Source organism: Ammospiza caudacuta, chromosome 1 (genome assembly GCF_027887145.1).
Source record: "Ammospiza caudacuta isolate bAmmCau1 chromosome 1, bAmmCau1.pri, whole genome shotgun sequence".
NCBI classification, from domain to species: Eukaryota; Metazoa; Chordata; class Aves; order Passeriformes; family Passerellidae; genus Ammospiza; species Ammospiza caudacuta.
In genome coordinates this window covers 154242000-154264296 of record NC_080593.1, presented here as the reverse complement: position 1 = coordinate 154264296, position 22297 = coordinate 154242000, and the positions used below count along the sequence as shown (strand labels likewise).

The 22297-nt window shown below is 47.8% G+C and overlaps 1 protein-coding gene across 2 annotated transcripts; it reads left to right on the top strand.

Moving 5' to 3' along the window:
• The first annotated feature begins 2725 nt into the window (after positions 1-2725).
• TOP1MT (DNA topoisomerase I mitochondrial) lies at positions 2726-21754 on the top strand. 2 transcript variants are annotated; one of them, XM_058807420.1, is made up of 21 exons: positions 2726-2817; positions 3730-3824; positions 4054-4117; positions 4240-4316; positions 4753-4840; positions 6801-6859; positions 8776-8848; positions 8974-9938; positions 11806-11921; positions 13147-13268; positions 13835-13957; positions 14268-14455; positions 15208-15352; positions 16677-16820; positions 17351-17536; positions 18016-18084; positions 19224-19338; positions 19813-19940; positions 20621-20715; positions 21180-21329; positions 21529-21754. In XM_058807420.1, the coding sequence occupies exons 2-21, from the start codon at positions 3787-3789 to the stop codon at positions 21629-21631; spliced, it is 3048 nt and encodes a 1015-aa protein (XP_058663403.1). In that variant the 5' UTR covers positions 2726-2817; positions 3730-3786; the 3' UTR covers positions 21632-21754. The 2 variants fall into 2 exon arrangements, with proteins under 2 accessions (XP_058663403.1, XP_058663412.1); XM_058807429.1 differs by lacking the exons at positions 2726-2817; positions 3730-3824; positions 4054-4117 and having other exon boundaries at positions 4302-4316; positions 4750-4840.
• Positions 21755-22297: the final 543 nt, after the last annotated feature.

The window sequence follows — 22297 nt, the reverse complement described above, 5'->3', positions numbered from 1 at the left end:
AACTCCTTTTTAGAACTACCCTAAACACACCGAGTTCAAACCCACCTTATACAGCGATCCCAGACGGGGCGAGGGGTTAAACCCCCTTTCCCCTCACAGCGTAAATACCCCCAAAATCCCCCTCCCAAAGATGCCCCAGCAAAAGGGACCCTCCAAAACCTCCTTCCAGAGCCAAACCACAACTCCACAGCCCTGCCCCACCCCGGGGCGCCCCGGGACCCTCCGGCCGTGCCCCCGCTCACCCCCGGTGCCCCCTCAGGCCCCGCCAGCCCCTCAGCGACCGCGGCGGCTCCGCCGAGCGCGGGGCATAAGCAGGGCGGAGGGGCGGGGTTTAGCCGCCATGCAACCAATAACAGCGCCGTACAGCATTGATGGACAGTAGCGGTACCCAATAGATGCGCGGAATTGGGAGAGGCGGTAGGGGGGAGGAGCGGAGGGGCCGTTGCCCGTGACAACGGTGGGAATTAGAACGCGGGTGACGTCACGGGAGGCGGGGTTCTGCGCCCCGCCCACAGGCGCGGCTGGAGTCGGGCCGCCCCTCACGGCTCCGCAGCTGGGTGGGCTCCGAGCCCGGGCCGGACACATCTGGAGGATCCCAGCTGAAACAAGGGGCGCCTTCCGCATCCCGACCACATCTGGAAGGCCCCCGACTCCAGCCAGGCGATTCCAGCCGCGTCTGGGCCTGTCCGCACTCGCTGCCTCACATCTGGGTGCTTGTATGTTCCTACCACGGGCACATCTGGATGACTCCACTAACCACAAGGAGCCCCCAGCTCCCATCTCAGCCACATCTGGGCTGCTCAACTTCAGTCCTCCGACACCCCCCTGGCCACATCCCTCCCTCATTTTGCCCCTGTACCCTCCTCTCCCTGGCTGCCCCCTCCTCTCCTCAACATCTGGGCTGCTATGCCCTTGCCCTGTTGGTAGCTGGTCCACTATAAGCCATAGTTTAATATTAAATGTAACGAAAAAATGATGAAGAAATAAAATCAAATCCACTTTATTCCTTTTTGCAGGCAAATCCTGCCCCGTATTCCTGCTCTGAACCTTTGTCGCCAGCCACAAGAACGTCCCTGAGTTTTACGTGGGCCACAATGAAATTAGTGAGTGATGAATCCCATTCATATTAATGAGACACAGGGAATTCTGTGCGGATCCAGCTGCTTATTGGGTGGAAAATGTTAGCCCAGGATACATTAAATATTTTAGAGGGTGTGGATTTATTTTATAACTGCAGTTATTATGCCTGTTCTGCCTTTCCCAGTTATTTTTTCTCATCAGGGCTGTGTGATCCCAGGGAAGGGCTTCTCTCCCTCCAGGATTTTCCAATCCAAAAGGAACAGATGTAATAGAAAAGTGGAATTACTGATTAATCTGAAATATTTCATGGATACATCCCCCAACAGCTGCCGTGGAGTCACCAAACAGTGCAGGGATCCCATTCCACTTTGGTTCTCCCTAAGGATGAGCTAAACCCACTTTGTGCTCCAATTTTCCCAAGCAGAGCTCCGGTTGGAGCTCCCATTCAAATTCCAATTCCAATTTCCCATTGCAAAGAGCATCTACAAAGAGAAAAATACACAAAAATACACAAAAACTCAGCTTAATTTTTAATAGATTCATCCCAGGTTGTGCTTGGGTGGGACTGAGGAGCAAACTGGAGCTGCTCCAGGCTAGGGCAGGTTTTTCCCAGCTCACATCCCTGCAGAACCCATAGTGGACATGGAAAACTTAGGAGAAAGCTGAGTAAATCTCACGGAACTCAGGGAAAACGGGAGAAATCCAAACCCAGGCTGCCCTTGGAAGGAGGCGGACAAGGGCGAGCAAGCCCCGGCTTGAATTTGTCCTTCCCTGCTCCCTTCCCCGGGGCTGGCTCCCATCCCTGGACAACCTCCACTCATCCAGCCAGAAAGGTGGCTTGGATGTGTTTTTTTTCCTGGGATGGCGCAACAGGGATCAAAGAGGCTTTCCCAGATCCAGCCCTTCCTCCGGGGGTTTCCGCTCCCGGCCGCGAACCGGGCAGGACCTTCCCAAGGGAATGCGGGGTCCCCCCTCCTCATCCTGGCTGGGGATTCCACATGGAGCAGTGCCCTTCGTTGACCCAAATCCCTGAGTTTTCCTGCAATTAAGGGATTGGTTTGTGTTGGAATGGGATTGAGAGGTCATCCAGTACAGAGGGCAGGGAGACCTTCCACAATAACAGGTTGATCCAAGGCCTTGGACATTTCCAGGGATGAAGCAGCCACAGCTTCTCTGGGAATTCCATTCCAGCCCCTCACCACCCTCACAGCCAAGAATTCCTTCCCAAAATCCCATCTAATCTGACCCCATTCCAGTTTAAAGCTCTTCCCCTTGTCCTGTCCCTCCATCCCTTGTCCCTAGTCTATCTCCAGCTCTCCTGGAGCTCCTTTAGGCGCTGGAAGGGGCTCTGACCTCTCCCTGAATCCTTCCTTTTTCCCCTAATTTGGGGAAAGCTTTTGCCCATTATCCCTATTTCCCCCATCCAATTCCCAGGTGTGCTGCTCACACCTGGTTTGGGATGGATGAGGACATTGGGAGGCTCAGCTGGGGTGAGTTTCTTGATGACATCAGGGGCAGGTTGGAAGCAATGGACTCATCCCATGAAAAGGGCTGGAGAGGAGTGGGATGGGTTTCAGGATGAGGGTTCTGGGCAGTAGGACCCAGTGGGATCTGAGCTTTGTGCCCAGATTCCTCTACATGCAACCATGGAGCTCTGATGAATGAGAGGCAGCTGAGAAAAGTTGGATTTGGGGATTAATTTAATTATGTAATTGAAGAGGAAGCATCTCCTGCCAAGTAGGTTTTTCCTGATTATTTTTAAATCCATATTTTCACCCCCATTCTCCACTTGAGTGGTCCAAAGTATTTCCCTGCTTCCCAGGTCTCCTTGCTGAGGAGCTGCTGGTTGAGGGACACTCCCAAAATTCAGCTTTTGGGCTAAAACTTCATTTCCCAGGGTGCATCCTGGGCTGGGAGCCTCCAATCAGGATGAGGGACACTTTTAAGGAGTTTCCTGGGAGAGGGGGGACTTCCCTTAGGGAAGCAGGTGGGTGAGGAGTGAGGTCTTCTCCGGGCTGGCTGGGATTGGGAATGTTCTCCTCTACCAACTGAGCTTCATCCTCACTGCAGCTGCAAGTGCTCTTGGCACAGCAAAGCCTGGTAAAATAAGGAATTTTTCTAAGTGTTTTCTACTCCCAAAAACTTTTCCAGGGTATTTCAGACTGTTTTTACTCAATCTTTGATAAATACTGGGGGTTTTTCCTTCAATGTAGACGTTTTTCATGGATGGGGACTAGGAATATGACCTGTATTCCTTGCATCCTCTAGAGTTTCTAGGGAAAACAGGGATTTAGGAGAGTCTGGCTGCTCCATGAGAAGAGGAGAGGGGAGAAGTGGTGGTGGGGACTCAATATCTCAATTTACCCAATTTCTCTGCTGTGCTTAATTGTTATTAATTGTGGTGGTGGAAGCTGTGAATTCCTGAACTATTTTAGGGAATTTCCTCTTTTTTTTTTCCTCTTCCTGCCTTTTATTTTGCCACTTCCAGCAGTAGTTCAGGGACTGAGTTTAAGTTTTTTTCAACATGGGTCCTCATTAAATCTGAGCTTGGCCCTGTGGGCTCCAAACTTTGGGATTGAGCTGTTGGGGTTTCCTTGGAGATCAAAACTGCGATGGCACCAACTCTGTGCTGTTTCCATCTCATTCCAGTGACCATCCTTGGATTCTGTGCCTTAGCACTCCCAAGAAATTGTGAATGACGGAGCCATGGGGGTGTCAAAAGCCAGCGAGGTGAAGAGCAGCAGGTGGGTACCATGGGGCGTGGCAGGGAATTTTGGGGGGGCTCCTGCTTTGTTATCCCACTGGTTTTCCTCGGAGTTTCATGCTCAAGCAGAGAAATTGCTCCGGAATTCCTTTTGGGAAGCATTTTTTGGTGCTGCTGGGCATAAGGATTAGGAAGTATGGCATCATGCCATGGCTTGTGGTTACCACCAAGGGGTTGGTTTCAGTGGGATCAATTCTTCCTTATCCCAGGAAGCGAAAGAATGACTTGGAAAATGGGCAGGACAAGCCAAAGGAGCTGGAATGCACAGAGAAGGTACCACACCCCCCTCTGTGCTTTGGGGTGACCCTTGTACTTATCCAAAAAAAAAATCTGTGGGATTCAAACCCATGGCATGAACTTCCTTTTCCTTGATCCTGCTCTGTCCTGGTGCGAAGCCTTCCACAGTAAAAGGGAAGAAGAAAGAAAAGTCAAAAGCCAAGGAAAAGCCACTGCAGGAGAACATCATCAGCAGGTCAGTCCTTGGAATGGGCTTTTCCATCTGGGATATCCCAGAGTTGTGCATGGGAATGCCACAATGTCCAGCTCTGCTTTCCTTGTGTTGCTTTGATTATCAAATGAGTTTTTAATAGGGAAAAATAAAGGGCATGCAGTGATGGGAAAAGGGGAATCACCTTAAGGTGAAGGATGGAAGGTTTCGATTGGATATTGGGAAGGAGTTCTTCCCTGGGAGGGTGTTGAGCCCCTGGCACGTGCTTCACAAAGAAGCCATGCCTGCCCCATCGCTGGAAGTGTCCAAGACCGAGTAGGATAGAGCATGGAAAAACCTGGAATAGCAGAAGGTGTCCCTACCCATGGAAGCAGCATGGAACAACATGGTCCCTTCCAACCCAAACCATGATCCTAAAATATGTTTGTGTCCCTTCTCTGTCCCCTTTGTGGCCAAGAAGCTCCCTGGAGCAGGAGGCTGTGGATGGGAACAGCCTTGGCTCGAGCCTCTGGAATGGGATCCAAGCCGAGGAGGGAGCTGCACCCTCGGTACGTGGTGGTGGTCGCTGTGCTGAAGGACTGGGGAGCATTCCTGGGGTTTGTTCCCAAGGGAATTGGGAGGGTTCTGTCTTGTGGTCTCCTTCCAGCTCCTGGAAGGAGCTTTTGAGCACCTGGAATTAAATTAAGGATTGAATTTCCTGGTTTTGGGGTTTAATATGTCACATTTTGGTGGCACCTGTGGGGGGCGTCAGGATATGGGTGATTCTGATGTCCTAAGCAGAAGGTTGGGATTGGGAATCTCTTCCTCAGGAATTTGGTTTTCACTGCTTTCCTTGTTCATACACCCCCTGGAAGTGTCCAAGGCCAGGTTGAATAGGGCTTGGAGCAACCTGGGATAGTGGGAAGTGGAAGTGAAATGAGATGATCCTTAAGATCCTTTCCAACCCAAACCATTCCGTGATCCTTTCCTTGTGCTGGAGAACACAAATCCCAGGAAATCCCCGCTATATTTTGCTTTTTCCTGTGTTAATTTGTCCTCTTGGTGGAGATCATGGATCTGGACACTCTTTGTCCTGTTGTGTAAATCCAGCAGAGATGCTTTTCCTTTTTCCCCTCTTTCCATCCTTCTCACAAACAGGATCCCAAATGTCCCCAAACTCTCCTGGATGGATCAAATTAATGGAGAAGCCTTGAAACCCCCTGTGGTCCCAACATTCCCAGTACAACCATCAGGCATTTTCAGGCAGGAATGACTTTGGAAAGCCATGCCTCTTCCTGAATTTCCCAACAGCTTTTCTGAAGGATTGTGAATCCAAGAGCAGGCGTGTTCCCAGGGAATGAAAGTTTATGTGGACCTAACCTGTAATTAACTCAGGGTTTTATTTTCCCCTTAATGAGTTCACCCAGCAGCTTTCAGGAGAAATCCCTCTGTGGTTTTGGCTTCCCTTGAAAGCCTTGGGAAGAGAAACTTGGGGAAGTCGGGATTTAGAGTGAGAACCTCGGAGCTTGGCAAGCCCTGGATGAGGCTGGGATGAGTTTTGGGATGCCTTGTGTGGTCAGGAGCAGGAGAAGATGGTTCCAGCTTGGAAAACAAGTGTAAAACCAGTGGGATGGGATTTCTGGTGGCCTCCAAGGGACAGAATTTAAGTCTCTGTGTCCCCTACAAGCTCGGTTTCTTTTAGGTTCTCATTTATGTTTTGATGGTTTTTTTTCCTTTCTCTAGGATTTCTGGTGGCCTCCATGGGTCACATTTTAGGGCTCTGTGTCCCCTCTGTGTTTTTTTAGTTTTTAAAAATTTCCTTATAGGTCCCCATTTTCCCTATATTTTGAAGTTTTTTTCTTTTCTCCAGGATTTCTGGTGGCATCCATGGGTCAGATTTTAGGGATCTGTTTGTGTCTACTAGAGCTCATTTTCTTTTAGCTCCTTATCCCCATTTTCCATACATTTTGATTTTTTTCCCCTTTCTTTAGGATTTTTAGTGGCCTCCAGGAGTCAGATTTTAAGGATCTGTTTGTGTCCCCTCTGAGCTCATTTTCTTTTAGCTCCTATCCCCGCCCCATTTTCTCTATTTTTTTTTTCCTTGCTTTCTGCTCATCCTTATTGTATTTCCCACCCCATGGCTTTGCTCCCCACCTCTCTTTCCCTCTTGCCATCTGCTGCAAGGGTGATTTCATCTTCCAAGCACCTGGAATTTGATCCATCTTTATTTTGGAGCCCTCCCATCCCTTCTGTTCCCTGGATTGCTCTCCCAGCAGTGTTTCCAATGAGCAGGTGGTTGAGGAGGGAGTTTATTTCCTTTATTTATCTATAAAATTTTTTTATTGTGCTGTTGGAAGGAAACCAGGGATTTCCTAACCACGTAAAACCTCAAAACTTGGGAAAACCTGGTATTTTGGATTCCTGGATTCCAGCCAAGGGGGCAGGGAGGGAAAAGTGCTGGTTTGGGGGTGATGCTGCTTTGGGGTACCTGTGCCAGGGGACCTTTCCCAAATCCTTTATATTTTCCAGGAGGAGACCAAAGCAACCTCCCCTCAAGGGCCAGCAGTGGGGCTGGAAGGCCCTTCCAGGTGAGTTGGGTCATTTTTTGGATTATTTTTCTTCCAGAGAACTGGAATTTTGTCCTTTTTCTTCTCCTCACTGTGGAGCTGCACAATCCTGGTTTTCCCTGCTGAATCACTGGTGCCTTCCCGGAGCATCTTCTCCACATCCTGGTGTTTTCAGTGACTTTAAACCTTTCTAAAACCAATCCCAAGTGGGATTTGAGGCTCAATCCTGGGATTTGAGGGTGGAGAGGGAAGTTTCAGCCCCATCCACCCTCCCCAGTCCAGCAGGGTGTGATCGCTCAGGTGCACATTCCTACATAAATTTGGGAAAGTCCTGGTAGGAAAGGAAGTCCTGGGGAAAGGCTGTTCTTTCCCTCTAGATCCTGGCAGAGATAACAAACAGAATTCCTAAAGCTGGTTAGTCCTCTCTGCCTCATAAAAATTCCCAGTTGAGAGGCCTCTAATAAAACCTGGGGAGGAAGGAGCTGATCCCAAAAGGTGCTGGAATTTTGCCTTCTGAGTCATGGATCTGCTCCCTGCCAATGGGATTGGAGGGGCTGAGCGTGTTTTGCAGGATGCTTTTCCCTAAGGAGTTTAGTGGGATTGTGTAACAGGGAGCAAAAAGCATCTGGCTCCTGGTTTTTTGCTTTTTTTTTTTGGGAAACTTGTTTCCATCCCAAGCCAGCTCGAAGGTTTTCCTTGCTTTGATGTCCCACAGTCTGGTAATTAATTATCTGCCTAGATTAATTTATGCAAAGGGACCAAAATTCACGCTTTCTGTTGCAGAAATTTTGGCTAAAAGCAGGAATTGTGGCTCTTCTTTATTTGGAAGTCCAGGAAGAGAAATCATTATCCTGCTTGGGAGGAGGAAGCTGGATTTCCAACTCTTTTTTTGGGAAGGATCAGGGCAGCTGGCTGTGCTTCCTAAGGGATCCTGCTGCAGGATCCAGGAGCTGAGAAAAGCAGGGAATGGATCTGATCTGTGGCTTGAGCTTAGCTCCAGGCTTAGCTAGGATGGACCAGAGGATTTGACTGGGAGGTGACAATGACTCAGAATGGAAAGGGACACCATCACCTCAACATTAAACTCATGGAGTTCTTAGGGATGGAAAAAATATCCAAGATCACCATTAAACCATGTCCCTAAAGCACCACATCCACAGGGTTTTGGAATACTTCCAGGGATGGTGATCCTACCTGGACAGCCTCTTCCAGTGCTTGACCACCCTTTCAATGAGGAATTTTTTCCTAATACCTCACCTAAATCCACCCTTTGGAGTTTAAGGCTCAGCCTAGGAGACATAAACTTGGTTTAGACTCTGCTGCTGTTTCCTCATTCTTATTTTGCTTGATTTTTTTCTGGAATATGCACATCTGGAAGACTCACAACTCCCTGCCTTGGGAGAAAATATAGGGGCAGGTTGGTGCTTTATAAGGGTTGCAAATCCCACAGAATTCCCAAAGATTCACCTGAACTCTCTCTGAGCTGAGCAGGGAAACACTCCTGGGTTCCTCACCCATATGGATGGTGCAGATCATGGATGCAGATCATTGTCCTGTTGTATTGATGAGGCTCCTTCCCTGCCCATTCCCCACTGGAATCATCCCCAGGAATTGTGTCCCATCTGTCTCCTTTTCCAGTGTGTCCATGGTTGGCCTGATCCCTTCCTTTGTGCTATTGGTGCTGCCAAACCTTTTCTCCTGAGGTTTTTCTGGGAATATTTCCTTAGGACTTCCCCTGTTTTGTCAGGAGACCTTGTGGTTCCGCTCCTTTGAACTTCCTCATCCCATAAAATCCAGCTTGGGGTCATTCCCTGCTGCCTTGGGATTTCTCCATCCGTGATGCTGCCATGGTTGAAGGGAATTGAGGGAGCAATTCCCTAATTTGGGATGGAAAAGGGGAATGCTGGTGGTGAGAACTGGCTGTGATGTCGTTGTAGGTCCCAGGACCAATCCCAGGGAACAGGACCTGCAGTGGGAGAGCAGCACTTGGAGACCCAGAATGGAATTGGGGTAGGAAAACTGGGGGGGGAACGTCACCCCTTGGACCTAATCCTGCTTCTCCAGCATTCACTTGGGATTTGGGATAACCTCTCTGTTTTCCCAATATCTCTTCCCTTTATTCCTGCTTCCCACAGGTCCCAAGTGAAGGTGTTGCTGGTGGGGTTGCATCCCCCTCTGGAGATCCTTTGGAGAGGGATGTGGGGCTCACAGCTGTGAGGGAGAGTGAGGAGAAGCAGCTGGATCCCCCTATCCCACAGCAGGAAGAGGATTCCCAAGCCCCAGAAAGAAAAAGAGGGAAGAAACAAGAGGAAAACAAGCAGGAAAGGGGATTTAAGAGAAAAGGAGGGAGGAAACATGAGAAAAACAAGCAGGGAAAGGGGTTGAAGAGAAAAGGAGGGAAGAAACATGAGAACAACAAGCAGGAAATGAGACTGAAGAGAAAAAGAGGGAGGAAGGATAAATTTGAGGATTTGATGGATGGCATTGAGGAGGAGGATGAAGGCAGGAATTGGGAAGGGGGATGGGGAAGAGCCAAAAAACAGAGAAGCAACAGCAGCCAAGGATGGGATGAAGGGAAAAGAAAGCGGGAGAAGGGGAAAGCAAAGAAGCCCAGCAGGGGGAAAGTGAAGAGGGTGGAAAAGGTGGGGAAGAGGAAAATAAAGAAGGAAAAATTGCTGAAAGAGGAACAAGAGATGGAGAAAGATGAGGAGGGAGAGAAAGGAGTGGGAAGTGAGGAGCAGAGGGTGGGAAAGGGAAGTGGAAGTGGAAAAGGAGTAGAGAAGGAGGAAGAGGTGGATGAGAAAGGGAATGAAGGATTGGGAGAGGGCAGGAGTTCAGAGATGGGGCAGGAGGTGAAGGAGGAAAAGGATGAAGGGAAGGGAGATACTCAAGTGGAAGAGAAAAAGAAGAAGAAAAAGAAGAAAAAGCCAGAGGTGGAAACAGAAGAGATGGAGAAAAAGAGTGAGGAGGAGGAAACCCCAGGGAAAACTGGGAAAAGGAAATCTAAGGAAGGAGAAGAAAAGAAAGAGGAAGAGAAGAACAATAAAAAGACTAAAAAACAGAAGGAAGAAGAAAAAGAGGCAGAAAACAAATGGAAATGGTAAGTTCCAGTGTGCCTTTGGCAGGTCTAACCCTGGGACTGGGATTTTAATTTTATTTTGTGGGGCAAAACAGTGAAAATTCCTATTTTTTTTCTATTTTCCTATATTCCCTTGAGCCTTGAACTCGCCACTCTTGGAAATGGGTGAGAGATCAGGGAAGGTCTGGAATGCACATCAGGATTTGTATAATTATTTTTACTTTAAAATTTATTTGTAATATTTATTTCTCCTCCAGTGTTTTTCCTGGTGCCCATCCTGGGAAGGGAGAAACTCATAATTATTGGAAGGAAGTAATAATAATAATAATAATAATAATAATAATAATAATAATAATAATAATTCCAAGACAGCAGCACCTCTATCAGGGAGCTGTAGAGGGTCTGAATTCCTTCCCCACTTCCTCCTCCAGCAGATTTGGGCTGATCCAGGCAGGTATTTTATAGGAAAGGGTGTGGAATGTGGCTGCTGGATTATTTTTTGGAAGTGTGACTTCAGCCACTTGGTGTCACTCTCTCCCAGATCTCCCCAAGACCTGGGCCAGAGCAGGAGGATTTTTAGGATTTTAGCTTTTTGGGAGTCTGTGACAAACCCTGATCTGGGAGGAGCCATTTTCCCGGAGAGGGATATCCCTGGAGCTTTGAGGTGGCCCTTGAAGGATCCAGGGTGGCGTGAAAAATAAGATTTTATATATTTTTTTCCTAATCAATGCCTTGTTTGGAATGGCTGGATCCTGGTTGGTATGTAGGCATTCAATCCCCAAAAAATTATCCACAACTACATTTCCCATGAGGAAATGCCCTCCTTTGCCTCTGGGTGGGTTCATGGGGGCTGTGCAAGGTGAGTGTGGGGGATGCTTTGCAGGGATTTGTGATCCCAGAATTTTGGGAAGAGAGATGATCACAGAAATGATCCTGACACTGCCTTTCTCTGAGGCTTTCAGCCCAAATTCCAGAAGTTTGTTGGTTTTCCTTGACTATTTAATTTCCTCTGTTTTTACGGTAAAATGCACCTTTGGGTACCATGAATTTATTCCACTCTGCTTCCCATGGGGAAGAAAAAAAAATCACAAATAACTTCTGGGGCATTGTTGAGTGAGAAACAGGAATTTTGCTTTCTCTGTGTGGAATCTTGCTGTGTTTTCCCAGAAATCCTTGGCTTTTTTTTTTTCCCTGGAGATGCTGGGATTAAGGGACCAGTGCCAGCCTGGCTGTGGGACACAGATCCTTGCCTGTCCCCTGCTGTCACCAGTGCTCTTCCTCTGACCCTAACCTGTGGTTTTACCCTTCTTTTTAGAGTCCTGCTATCCCAGTTGGATTTTTTTACATGATTTTTTGTAATTTTTAAATTTAATTTTACTGTAATTTTTGTTGCTGTTTTTTAAATCTTCCCAGTCAAAACTTGTAGTGGCTTTAAAATCCCATTTGCTCTGACAGGGGGAAAGATTTTTAAGGTCTTACTCGTGTTAAAATTTAAGTTTTCAATATTTATGAGGCATAGCTTTCCCAGAGAAGCCCTGGCTTCCCCATCCTTGGAAGTATTCCTTGGATTGGATGGGGTCTGGAGCAACCTGGATTAGTGGAAGGTGTCCCTGCCCATGGGAATGAGTTGGAATGAGGTGACTTTTAGGATCTTTTCACTCCCCCCCTGAGTTCCTCCATGTCACCACACCTCAATTTCATGGATTCCATTCCAGTTTTCCCTGTTTTAAAGAACAGGGAAACTGAGGCAGCAGCGCAGAAAATGGGATTTCACCTGGAATTTTTATCAGCTGTCTCTGCTCTGAGCATTCTCCCAATGTGACCTTGGGAGGTGGTGCCAGGTGTCAGATTTGGGATGTTCTCCTGGACTCCTGTGTGTTTGTTCCAGGTGGGAAGAGGAGAAGAAGGAAGATGGAATCAAATGGATGCAGCTGGAGCACCGAGGGCCTTACTTTGTGCCCCCCTACGAGCCCCTGCCCAAGGATGTGCAGTTTTATTACGATGGTACAGCTGTGGTGGGACCTGGGCCTTGGGGTGCTGTCCTCTCCTCAGGGAATATGAATATCCCATTGGAAAAGCCATGGGTTGAAGCTGGAGGATCTTACACGTGGTTGGAATTATGGAGGTTTTTGGGGAGCTGTTCCTAATTGCTGTTTTTTCTCAGTAAGCTGCATTTTGGGTTTGAGCTTTGTCATCTCATCCATGCTTTCCAAAGAGCTGGAAAAATGGGATTTTACTAATCCATGGCCTCAGGGACTGACACATCCAAGGATTTTGGCTGGGCTGCTCCAAGCTCCTGATGTCCCCAGGGTCACCTCACATCACACTCAGGGTGTCACTGGCAGGACAGATCCAGGCTTTGGCTGCCTCTGTGTTTTCCTGACATTCCCGTTTGGTTTCCTGCCATTCCTAGCTTTCAGTTCATCCCTGAACTCATTTCTGATGGATCAAGGGTGGGGGAAATCAGGACATTGAGGGTCAGCCCAGGGATGCTGGAGATGGAAAGGGATTGCATTCCCTTGGTGTTGCTCAGTTCCCTGGAGATTCCCATACTTTTTTTGCTGTAGGAAAAAGGCCATTTTGGGAAAAGGAGGTGCCTGGCAGCACCAGTGGGCACTGCTGGGACATCCATGGGGCTGTCAGGGATTTTGGCTCCATGAGGAGGAGCCTTGAGCAGGGTTTGGACCTTCTCTGTGATCTTTGAGGTGTTGTGGATCTGGGCTGGTGGCTTTGGAATTTGGGATCTTTGATGTTGACTTTTTTTCCCCAAAAATATCACTGTTCCTGGATGGAAAAGTGTTTGTGGACAGGCAACAACCCCAAGTAGGACGGGCCCATGGATGAGCTGGTGTTTGGGGATTGTCATGGAGCTGCTCCAGAGCTCCATTCCCTTCAGTCCAAAAATCCCAAAAAACAGTGGTTCAAGTAGGAATCAGCCATTCCCTGGACATCTCCAGAGGACTTTTTCCTAAAAAAAGTTATTTCCAAGTTATTCTTAGGATGATCTAAGATATTCCTTGGTTTTGTTGTATTTCTCCAGCCAAAGAGCTCAAAAGGGGATAGTGGGTTTGCCTCCAAGAAATGATTCGAGATCCTTAGAAAATCTAAGAAATAATCCAAAATTCTGCCCAGAGAAGCTGTGGCTGTCCCATCCCTGGAAGTGTTCTGGTTGGACAGGGCTTGGAGCAGCCTGGTCTAGTGGAATTTGTCCCTGCCCCTCTTTTCCCAGGAAAACCCTTGAAGCTGAGCCTGGCCACAGAGGAAATCGCCACGTTTTATGCCAAAATGTTGGATCACGAGTACACCACCAAGGAAATCTTCCAGAACAACTTCTTCCATGACTGGAGGAAGGTACCTTCCCTGGGAGGGCTCCTTGGTATCCATCAAACCTATCAGCCCCAGGCTGTGGTGTGGGATGGAGGGAATGTGGGGGTTTATTCCTTATTTAGAATTATTTGTAATTGTGAGGGTCTAAATCCTGATTTTTTTCTATGGGGGTTTTGTTTGTTTGTTTTTTTTTTGTTTTTTGTTTGTTTTGTTTTTTGTTTTTGTTTTTTGGACTGGGATTTGCTTTCTGTGCTCCCTCTGAGTTTTAGTGATGGGTACAGGTGGTGGATCTTGCAAACAGCTCCAAAACCAGTTTGGTATACCAAAGATTAAAGGAATAACCTTTGATCCCAAAACAACCCCACACTCTTTCTAGGGAATGTTTACACCTCCCAAATATATTTGGTGCTGTCCCTGCAGTTGTGTTTGGGGAGTTTTTCTCATATTAGTTTCTTCTACCCCAGAACTGGCTGTCTTTGTTAAAAAAATGAGTCTCTATTCCCTTTTCTAAGGACAGGCACAAGCAGAAGCTCCATGTGGAATTAGTTTTCCCTTCTGCCTTTTCCCAGCCTCTCTCATCTCTTTCCCAGGAAATGACCTCAGAGGAGCAAGAGATAATCAAAGACCTGGACAAATGTGACTTTGGGGAGATCCACAAATATTTTGTGGACAAAAATGAGGCTCGTAAAGCACTTCCCAAGGAGGAGAAGCAGGTGAGGACTGGTTCCTATGACACGTTTTGGGAATTTTGTCTTCCTGGTGTTGTGCTCTGAGCTTGGATTTCTTTAATCCGGCTCTGTCTCCATGGCCATTGCCCCTCTTTGCCTGAATTTTATCTGCACATTCCATGGCTTTTCAGGGTGCCAGTCATCCTTGGATCATGCTTTGGAGTCCTTCCCTGTCCAGAGGATTGTGGATTTTGCCAGGGGAATGATGGCACTTAGACTTCTTGGTTGGAGTGTTAAAGCTCCTTTCCAGTCCAAACCATTCCGATTTATTTTTTTGGTGGTGTCCTGGTTTCAGAAGCTGAAGGAGGAGGCGGATAAGATCCAGGAGGAATACGGGTACTGCATCCTGGATGGGCACCGGGAGAAGATTGGCAACTTCAAAACTGAACCTCCAGGGCTCTTCCGTGGCCGTGGGGAACACCCCAAAATGGGGATGCTGAAGAAGAGGATCATGCCTGAAGATGTCGTCATCAACTGCAGCAAGTGGGTTTTCCTTGGAAGTGCTGAGCTCCTGGGGCTTCCCTTGGGATTGGGGGGAACTGGGAATTTCCTCTACCCAGAGCTGGGGTCTTTCCATCTTCTAAAATCCCTGTTTTCCACATCCTGAGAATGTTTTTCCCTCTGAGTTTTGTGAGCTGGAGTGGTCTTAGCCACCCATTTGAAGACCTTGATTCAAAGCATTCCCCACCAGTCCAGCAAGTTTTCCTGTTGTTCTCAGCATCCAAATGATAAACACCTGATTGTGGGAAGGGTCTGGAGCATCAGGAGCAGCTGAGGGAGCTGGAAGGGCTCAGACTGGAGAAAAGGAGGTTGAGGGGGAACCTTCTAAAACTCCCTGGACAGGAAGGTGGAGCCACATAGGGCTTGGCTTCTTCTTCCAGAAAAAAAATGACAGGAGAAGAGGAAATGTTCTCAAATGGTGGGAGAGGAAGTTTAGGTTGGATATTAGGGAAAACATCTCCACAGAAAGGGTTGTCGGGCACTGGATTCCACCCAGGGCAGTGGTGGAATCACCAGCCCTGCAGGGGTGTGAAAGCTGTGTAGATGTGGCACTTGGGGACGTGGTTTGGTGCTCCTGGCAGTGCCGGTTCATGATCAGACTCAGTCTTGGAGGGATTTTCCAACTTTAATGATTCCATGTTGTGAAGTAATTCTAGGTGAATTCCATGCTTTCTCAATCTTTGGCTCGCTGGAAACTTCATGGTCTGAGGGCTCTAATCCTGCTCTTCCCACAGGGATTCCAAGATTCCCGAGCCCCCAGAAGGCCACAAGTGGAAGGAGGTGCGCTTTGACAACACAGTCACCTGGCTGGCCTCGTGGACGGAGAACATACAGAACACCTTGAAGTACATCATGCTGAATCCCAGCTCCAAGCTGAAGGTTGGAATAATGCCCTTGGTCAGGTGAAAAAAATCTGGGGAAGCCAGGATGTGGAGTATCAAAAAAAAAAAATTTTTTTCCTGACTCTTCTCTTAAAAGTGGATAAAAAAAATGAGGGGAACGACAGATGATTGTGAAGCATCAAACTTATTCCAAGGAATGGGTTGCTCCTGGCAGAGTGATCCTGGTGCCACGTTGCTCATGTGTGTCCAGGGAAGGCTGTTGGAAGCCAGATGAGGGATGAAAGGATCCACAGGGACTAAGAAGATCCACAGTGACCAGAGTTGGGTTAATTTATACCAGGAAATGGAGGGTAGGAAGAGATGGGATTGAGCTCTGTGGGAAGAGAAAGGGGATTTAAGGCTGTTTCCAAGGGCTCGGGGGAAGTGGGAATGCTGTCCAGGTGTTCACAACTGAGCAAGTGCTCTGTCAGTCCACTCTGGTGTCCAAGGAGCCACCTTTGGCCATGTGTTGACTACTTGGTCCTTGCCATGCTCTGCCTGGTGGAAAACATCCTGACTTGGCCGGGATTTAGATCCAGCACGGCCAGCAGAGGGCACAGAAACCCTGGATGAGCTGTTTCTTTTCTAGTTTATTCCCTTCATGGATTTTTTTTTCCCAAGAAAACAGTGGGATTTTGTGGGAATCTACTAAATCAAGGGTTTTGGGAAAGCTTCAAAAGGCAGGCCTCAGAGACAGCAGAACTGTGATTAGAGCTAAGCAGTAGCCATGAGATAGGTCAGCAGAAAAATTATTTAAAAAGTAGAAAAGCAAGGACAAATAGAACAATGGTCTGTGTATTAATGCTTCTCTAGAATAACTCCCTAAGTTACAGAAAAGTTTATCTAGCAAGATATCAGGAAGTTTGAAGCTTAATAATGGAGCTCTGTGCATTGTGTTTTAAGGCTTACAAACAGGTATTGTATTTGAAATAAGCAGGTGTTGTTTTAACCAAAGGTACATGTGCTTATGGTGATTAGATAGAACTACTATCAATATGCTTTTGCTTTGTGTGATTGGTCAAAGAACTTATAAAGTAAATTGTAACATTAAATTCTTGGTCTGCTGCCTGGGATGTGAGCTGATGGCACCTTCCCATTGTCATAACCGTGTAATGAGACTGGTGCTGGGAAATAAAACAGATCAAGGCATGTTCCACAGCAAGTCCCATCCTGGGAGTTTGTGATTTGTGCATAGACCCCAGGCCAGCAATAGGGCTTGAGCAGGACTTGGATGCTGGAGGTGTTTCTAGAGCAGAACTTGACTGGTAGGGGTAGAATAAAGATTGGGAATGGAATGGAAAATATCCTGGTTTCCATTCCAGGGGGAGAAAGACTGGCAGAAATATGAGGTCGCTCGGCGCCTGAAGGATGTTGTCCACACAATCCGGGCTCAGTACAGGAAAGACTGGAAATCCAAGGAGATAAAGAAGAGGCAAAGAGCAGTGGCCCTCTACTTCATTGATAAGGTATTCACAGCCTCCCCCCAGGTCCCTCAATCCATGTGGAAATTGGGAATTCACTTCCCTGATCCATCCCACCGTGTAGTTTTTTGTTTTGGCTGGTTCTGCCACCCAGGGTGGCTCCACATGAAGAATCTGGGGATGATTATGGAATCCTGGAATGGTTTGGTGGGCTGGACTTTCAAGATCATTTTGATCTTGATCATTTGAAGGTTGGACCTTCAAGATCATCTCATTCCAACCCCCTACCGTGGAAAGGGACACCTTCCACTTGACCAGGTGGCTCCAAGCCCCATCCAGCCTGGATTCAAAAATTTCCAGAGGTGTGGAAAATGAAAATTGTCCCTAGTTGAAGGTGTCCCTGCCCATGGCAGGGGGTTGTAATTTGATGATCCTGAAGGTCCCTTCCAAATCATTCTGTGACTCTATAGATGGAGATGATCCATCTCCTCTAGTCCCGATCCACTTTATCAACCTGGCAAAGGGGAATTGAGGTGGAATGGCGCAGGATGGAGGACTCCTTACTTTCTTTCCAGCTGGCCCTGCGAGCTGGGAATGAGAAGGAGGAAGGGGAGACTGCGGACACGGTCGGCTGCTGCTCCCTGCGCGTGGAGCACATCCAGCTGCACCCTCAGCTGGATGGGCAGGAGCACGTGGTGGAGTTTGACTTCCTCGGGAAAGACTCCATCCGTTACTACAACAAAGTGTCCGTGGAGAAGCCGGTGAGTGGGGCAGGAGTAGAGGGATTGCTTGGTTGTCTGGGTTCCCTCAGTGTTTATCAGTCCCAAATTTCCAGCCAAAACCTATTACCAAGTTGTGCTTTGAAGCTGGAGAACAGGAGAAATTTTGGGATAGAGCTTCCAAGGTTGTTCTGCTCCGTGAGAGAGGAGTTCCACCTCTTGCTGGAGTACCCTCAGATGGGTTGTATGTGTAGGACTTGAAATGTCTCCATTTATATTGAATAATTTTCCTTTGTCCATGGGAAAGAAGATTTTAATGGTGTTTGTGGAGAAACTGGAATGTTGGAGATGAGAAAGATGGGGGGGAACACCCAGTGGCACCTTGAAGTTGAGAGGGTTGGTGGGATGTGCCAACACGAGGGTGAATCAGAGTCCTTCTGGAGGAGGAGAGAGATGAGGGAGATGTCTGGCAGCAATTCATTCCTTGGCCATGACCAGGGCTGTCCTTTCCCCCTCCTCAGGTGTTCAAGAACCTGCAGCTGTTCATGAAGAACAAGGACCCCAGTGATGACCTCTTTGAGCACCTCAATGTGAGTTGTCACCTCAGAGCTTTTCAAACAGTACTGGTGGCCCTGAAGGAGGAGAAGCCAAGCCATGACACCCTTGGCCACCTTTGGTTGTCGTCTCTTTGCCTTATTTTACCTCTCTGCTTTCCAGGGACCTCATTGTCACTGTTTGAACATCTTTTGAGGTTTTCCAGCCTCTTTTTGCGCTGCTTCCATATGTCCTTGTTGAGGAGCTGGATTCCTGCTCCTTCCCTCCTCCAACTCACCCACTTGGGCTTTTTTTTTAGCATAGGAAGGTCTGCCCACATTTTGGGGAATTACTCGAGGTGCCAGACTCAGCTTTTTGTTGCTTTTGCACCTCATTAGGGCTCCACAGAAGTGGGAGAGGTTGCTGGAGGAATGTGCTGCCTTCCCTCCTGGAAAAACCTCCTCCCTCATCTTCCTCGGGATGGGATATGGGATCGATGAGCAGCTCCATGTTCTCTGTAGAACAGGGATGTGATATTGGATGTGAGGTCAGGAATTATTGTTTGGAAAAGACCTCTAAAATCATCAAATCCAGGCATTAACCCAGCACTGCCAGGTGCAACACTAAACCACGTCCCCAAGTGCCAACGTGTGTCCTCTTGGACACAGGTGGGCAGAAGTTGTTGACTTCCAGAGAGATTTTTTGTGGATTTAGGTAGAATTTTTAGGCTAGTTTTGGGTAGATGATGATCTGACCCCACAAGTAGCTCTACAAACTGCAGGATTTAATTTTTTGTTAATGCCTAATTTTGGTTGCTTAGGCAGAAAATGGTCCAAAAAGAGATTTGTCCCAGCTTCTGCTTTTTCTGTTACTTCATGGAATCATGGAATGGTTTGGGTAGGACGGGACCCTAAAGACTGTCAAGTTCCAAATCCCCACCATGGACAGGGACACCTTCCACTATCCCAGGTTGCTCCAAGCTCCATCCAACCTGGCCTTGAACAATTCCAGGGATGGAGCAGCCAGAGCTTCTGTGGGAATTCCATTCCAGGGCCTCACCAGCCTCACAGGGAAGAATTCCTTCCCAATATTCTATCTAACCCTTTGTCATTTTAAAGCCACTCCTCCTTGTCCTACCACTAGAATTCCTAATGGTGAGTTTCCCTACACTTTTCCCTGTTTTTCCCTCCTCCAGACAACCTTCCTGAACAAACACCTCCAGGACCTCATGGATGGTTTGACGGCCAAAGTCTTCAGGACCTACAACGCTTCCATCACCCTGCAGGAGCAGCTCAAGGCCCTCACCAACCGTGAGTTCCAAGGCTGTGGTGTCTCCAGAGCATGGCTGAGACCAAAGGGCTCAGGAATGCCCATCCATTGCTGTGGGATCCCTAAAACTGCCCATGTCCCACCTGGGCAAGTGATGTTCCACATAGTGGGGTGGGAGTGACATGTGGGGGTGAGCAGCAAGTTGGGGATGTTGGTAAGTGAGAAATGGTGAACTCGGGGATACTCTGACTAACTGAGGGCCAGGATAGAGATATTTTCCCTCTTTTCCTTGTGTTGCTGGTTGGTTGCACTGTTTCTGCCTCCTTGGGTAGGTGAGGGATGAGTCACAGCACCAGATTGTGATGCTCAATTGTCCTTCCCCAATTCCCACAACCATTATTGCTCTCCCTGGAGAGAGAATGTGACAGCAACTTGTTTGCCTTTCCTTTTGCTGTATTCCCTGCTTTTCCCAGCTCCTGGAATGGAGTCTGAGTGATGTTTTCATTTCTTTCCAGCTGAAGACAATGTTGCAGGAAAGCTCCTGTCCTACAACCGAGCCAACAGGGCCGTGGCCATCCTGTGCAACCATCAGAGGTCTATACCAAAAACCTTTGCCAGGTCCATGCAAGTCCTCCAGGAAAAGGTGAGATGGACCCAGCTGAGAGATTCCAGACCTAATACATCCTTTATATTTTATTTTTGGGCTGGGGTGATACCTGAAAGAATCACCTTGGTCATGAACATCAGGGAATGTCCTGGGAGTAGTGGATTGCAACCCAGAGGTGGAGAGGGATGGGGTGACCTCACATACTGGGGGAAGCAACTTAGCACAGAATTTGGGTGAGTTTTTATGAGTTTGGGGCATTTTTCATCACTCTGTCTTCAAACCAAGCTGGGGGCTTTTTGTGATGGCAGCTCTGGCCCAGTTGGATCAAGATCAGGGAAATTGTTTTTTCTGTCTTTTTTGCAGGAGGAGTAGCTTGAAAATACCTTTAATTACCACTTTTAGTTGTCCTCAGTTTTTGCTCACATCCCACTGAAGGGCTGGGACTTTTTTGAGCGCTCTGGTGCTGACACAAGTCCCTCAGTCTCAGGCAGGTGTAGAAGATAGACAGATTTAGGAGCTCCAAGTGTTTGTGGCATCTGGGCTAGGATGATATTTTAGAAGATGCTAAAAAATGCTAGAGCCCAGAAAATGCTGCAGGGACAAATTGGGAAGTAGGGTTGGTAACAAACTGAGGAATGGTGTGTGAAGTAAAAGAGGGAGGAAGCTGAAACCTTCAGGGAGGTTGGAAATGTAGTCTGAGTTTTCCACCTTCACAGATCGACGCCAAGAAGAAACAAGTGGAGGAAGCCCAGGAAGAAGTGAAAAAAGCTGAAGATGAGTTTAAGGACACAAAAGAAGCCAAAGCAGAAGTGTGAGTGACTTTTCCTTGGAATCCTCCCTTTTAGAGGCATCCAGAGGGCCCGTGGATGGGGCTGATGTGTTCCCATCAGAACAGAAATGCCCATGTTTGGGATTGGGTCCTTCTTGTCCCATGGACATTTGGAAGATGGTTAAAATCTTGTGGATGGTTCCCTTCAGGGACACCTCCCACTCTCCCAGGTTGCTCCAAGCTCTGTCCAACTTGGCCTTGGACACTTCCAAGGATGGAACAGCCTCAGCTTCTCTGGGCAACCCATTTCAGGATGCTGGATTTTATTTGCCCACCTTTGATGGTGGAAATTACATTTTTATTGTTAATTTTTAATATTAAGAAAGCATCTCACCAGATCCAAACCCTTGAGAAATAGGTTAGTGCTGAATGGCACCTTTGACTCTGCCACTCCAGAGAATTTCTGGACTTTGGGACAGTCTTTGTTGTTCCTTCTCTGTCCTCAGGAACGTGGAGAAGAAGAAGAAGCTGTTGAAGAGGCTGGAGGAGCAACTGGCCAGGATGAACATCCAGGCCACGGACAAGGAGGAGAACAAGCAAATAGCTCTGGGCACATCCAAGCTGAATTATCTGGATCCCAGGATTACTGTGGCTTGGTAAGTCTGGGGTGTGAAACCATGGAATGGTTTGGGTTGGAAAGGACCTTAAAATTTGGGGTGTTCAATGGGCAGAGACCTCCCATTGTTCCAGGTTGCTCCAAGGTCCATCCAACCTGGCCTTGGAGACTTCCAGGGATGCAGTGGAGAGGACACTGCTGGGTAACTGGTCCCCACTTGTGTCTTGTGGTCTTCACAGGTGCAAGAAGTTCGGGATTCCCATCGAGAAGGTCTACAACAAGACCCAGAGGGAGAAGTTTGCCTGGGCCATCGACATGGCTGGCGAGGACTTTGAATTCTGAGCCGGTGCCTCCCACGTTAAATCCCAAATCCTGCTCATTTGGTGCTGTTGGGAAGCTGTTTTGTTTTTTTAATTTGCTGCTGCTGGTGGCTGAGGGTTGTCTGAGTTTGGTGCCCTTTTTTTTGGATGGAAAAGCAAGCACCTGGATTTCCAGTTGAAGCAGGTATTGCTGATTGGGATGTTGGACTTTGGGAACTCTTAATTCCTCTTCAGAGTTTCCATGTACTTGGCCTTCTCCTGGAGTCCTGGAAGGAGATTAAAAAAGAGCCTTAACTGCGCTGATCAACAAAATCATGTCTAATGCTGTCTTATTGGTGTAGTGGAGCTGTGCTGTCCTTTCCAGACTGAGTGGGATGGATGGGGAAACATGAGGTGATGACAGCAGGAAAACAGGAACTGCAATAGATAACCCAGGATTGTGTTAGGGATGCACTGGGGGAAAAGGAAAAAATCTCAAGGTTTTACATTTCCAGGGACTTTGTGCTCTTTTACCTCCAGGAGAGGAGAAAGTTGTGCAATTGCAGGGATATTAAATGGAAAAACCATGGGAGAGAATTTGTGTCACATCAGGAGAAGGTAGAAGGGAAGATTGGATTTAAAAGCAATTTCACATTGCAGAGGGTTAAAATTCACCTTGGCCATGAACAAAGAGCATTTTAAGCACCCC

Coding starts and splice junctions, on each gene's coding strand:
- TOP1MT (XM_058807420.1), top strand. CDS start 3,787: ATGGGGGTGTCAAAAGCCAGCGAGGTGAAGAGCAGCAG. Junction 15,353..16,676: donor ATCCCAGCTCCAAGCTGAAG/GTTGGAATAATG, acceptor TTTCCATTCCAG/GGGGAGAAAGACTGGCAGAA. Junction 20,716..21,179: donor AAAGAAGCCAAAGCAGAAGT/GTGAGTGACTTT, acceptor CTCTGTCCTCAG/GAACGTGGAGAAGAAGAAGA.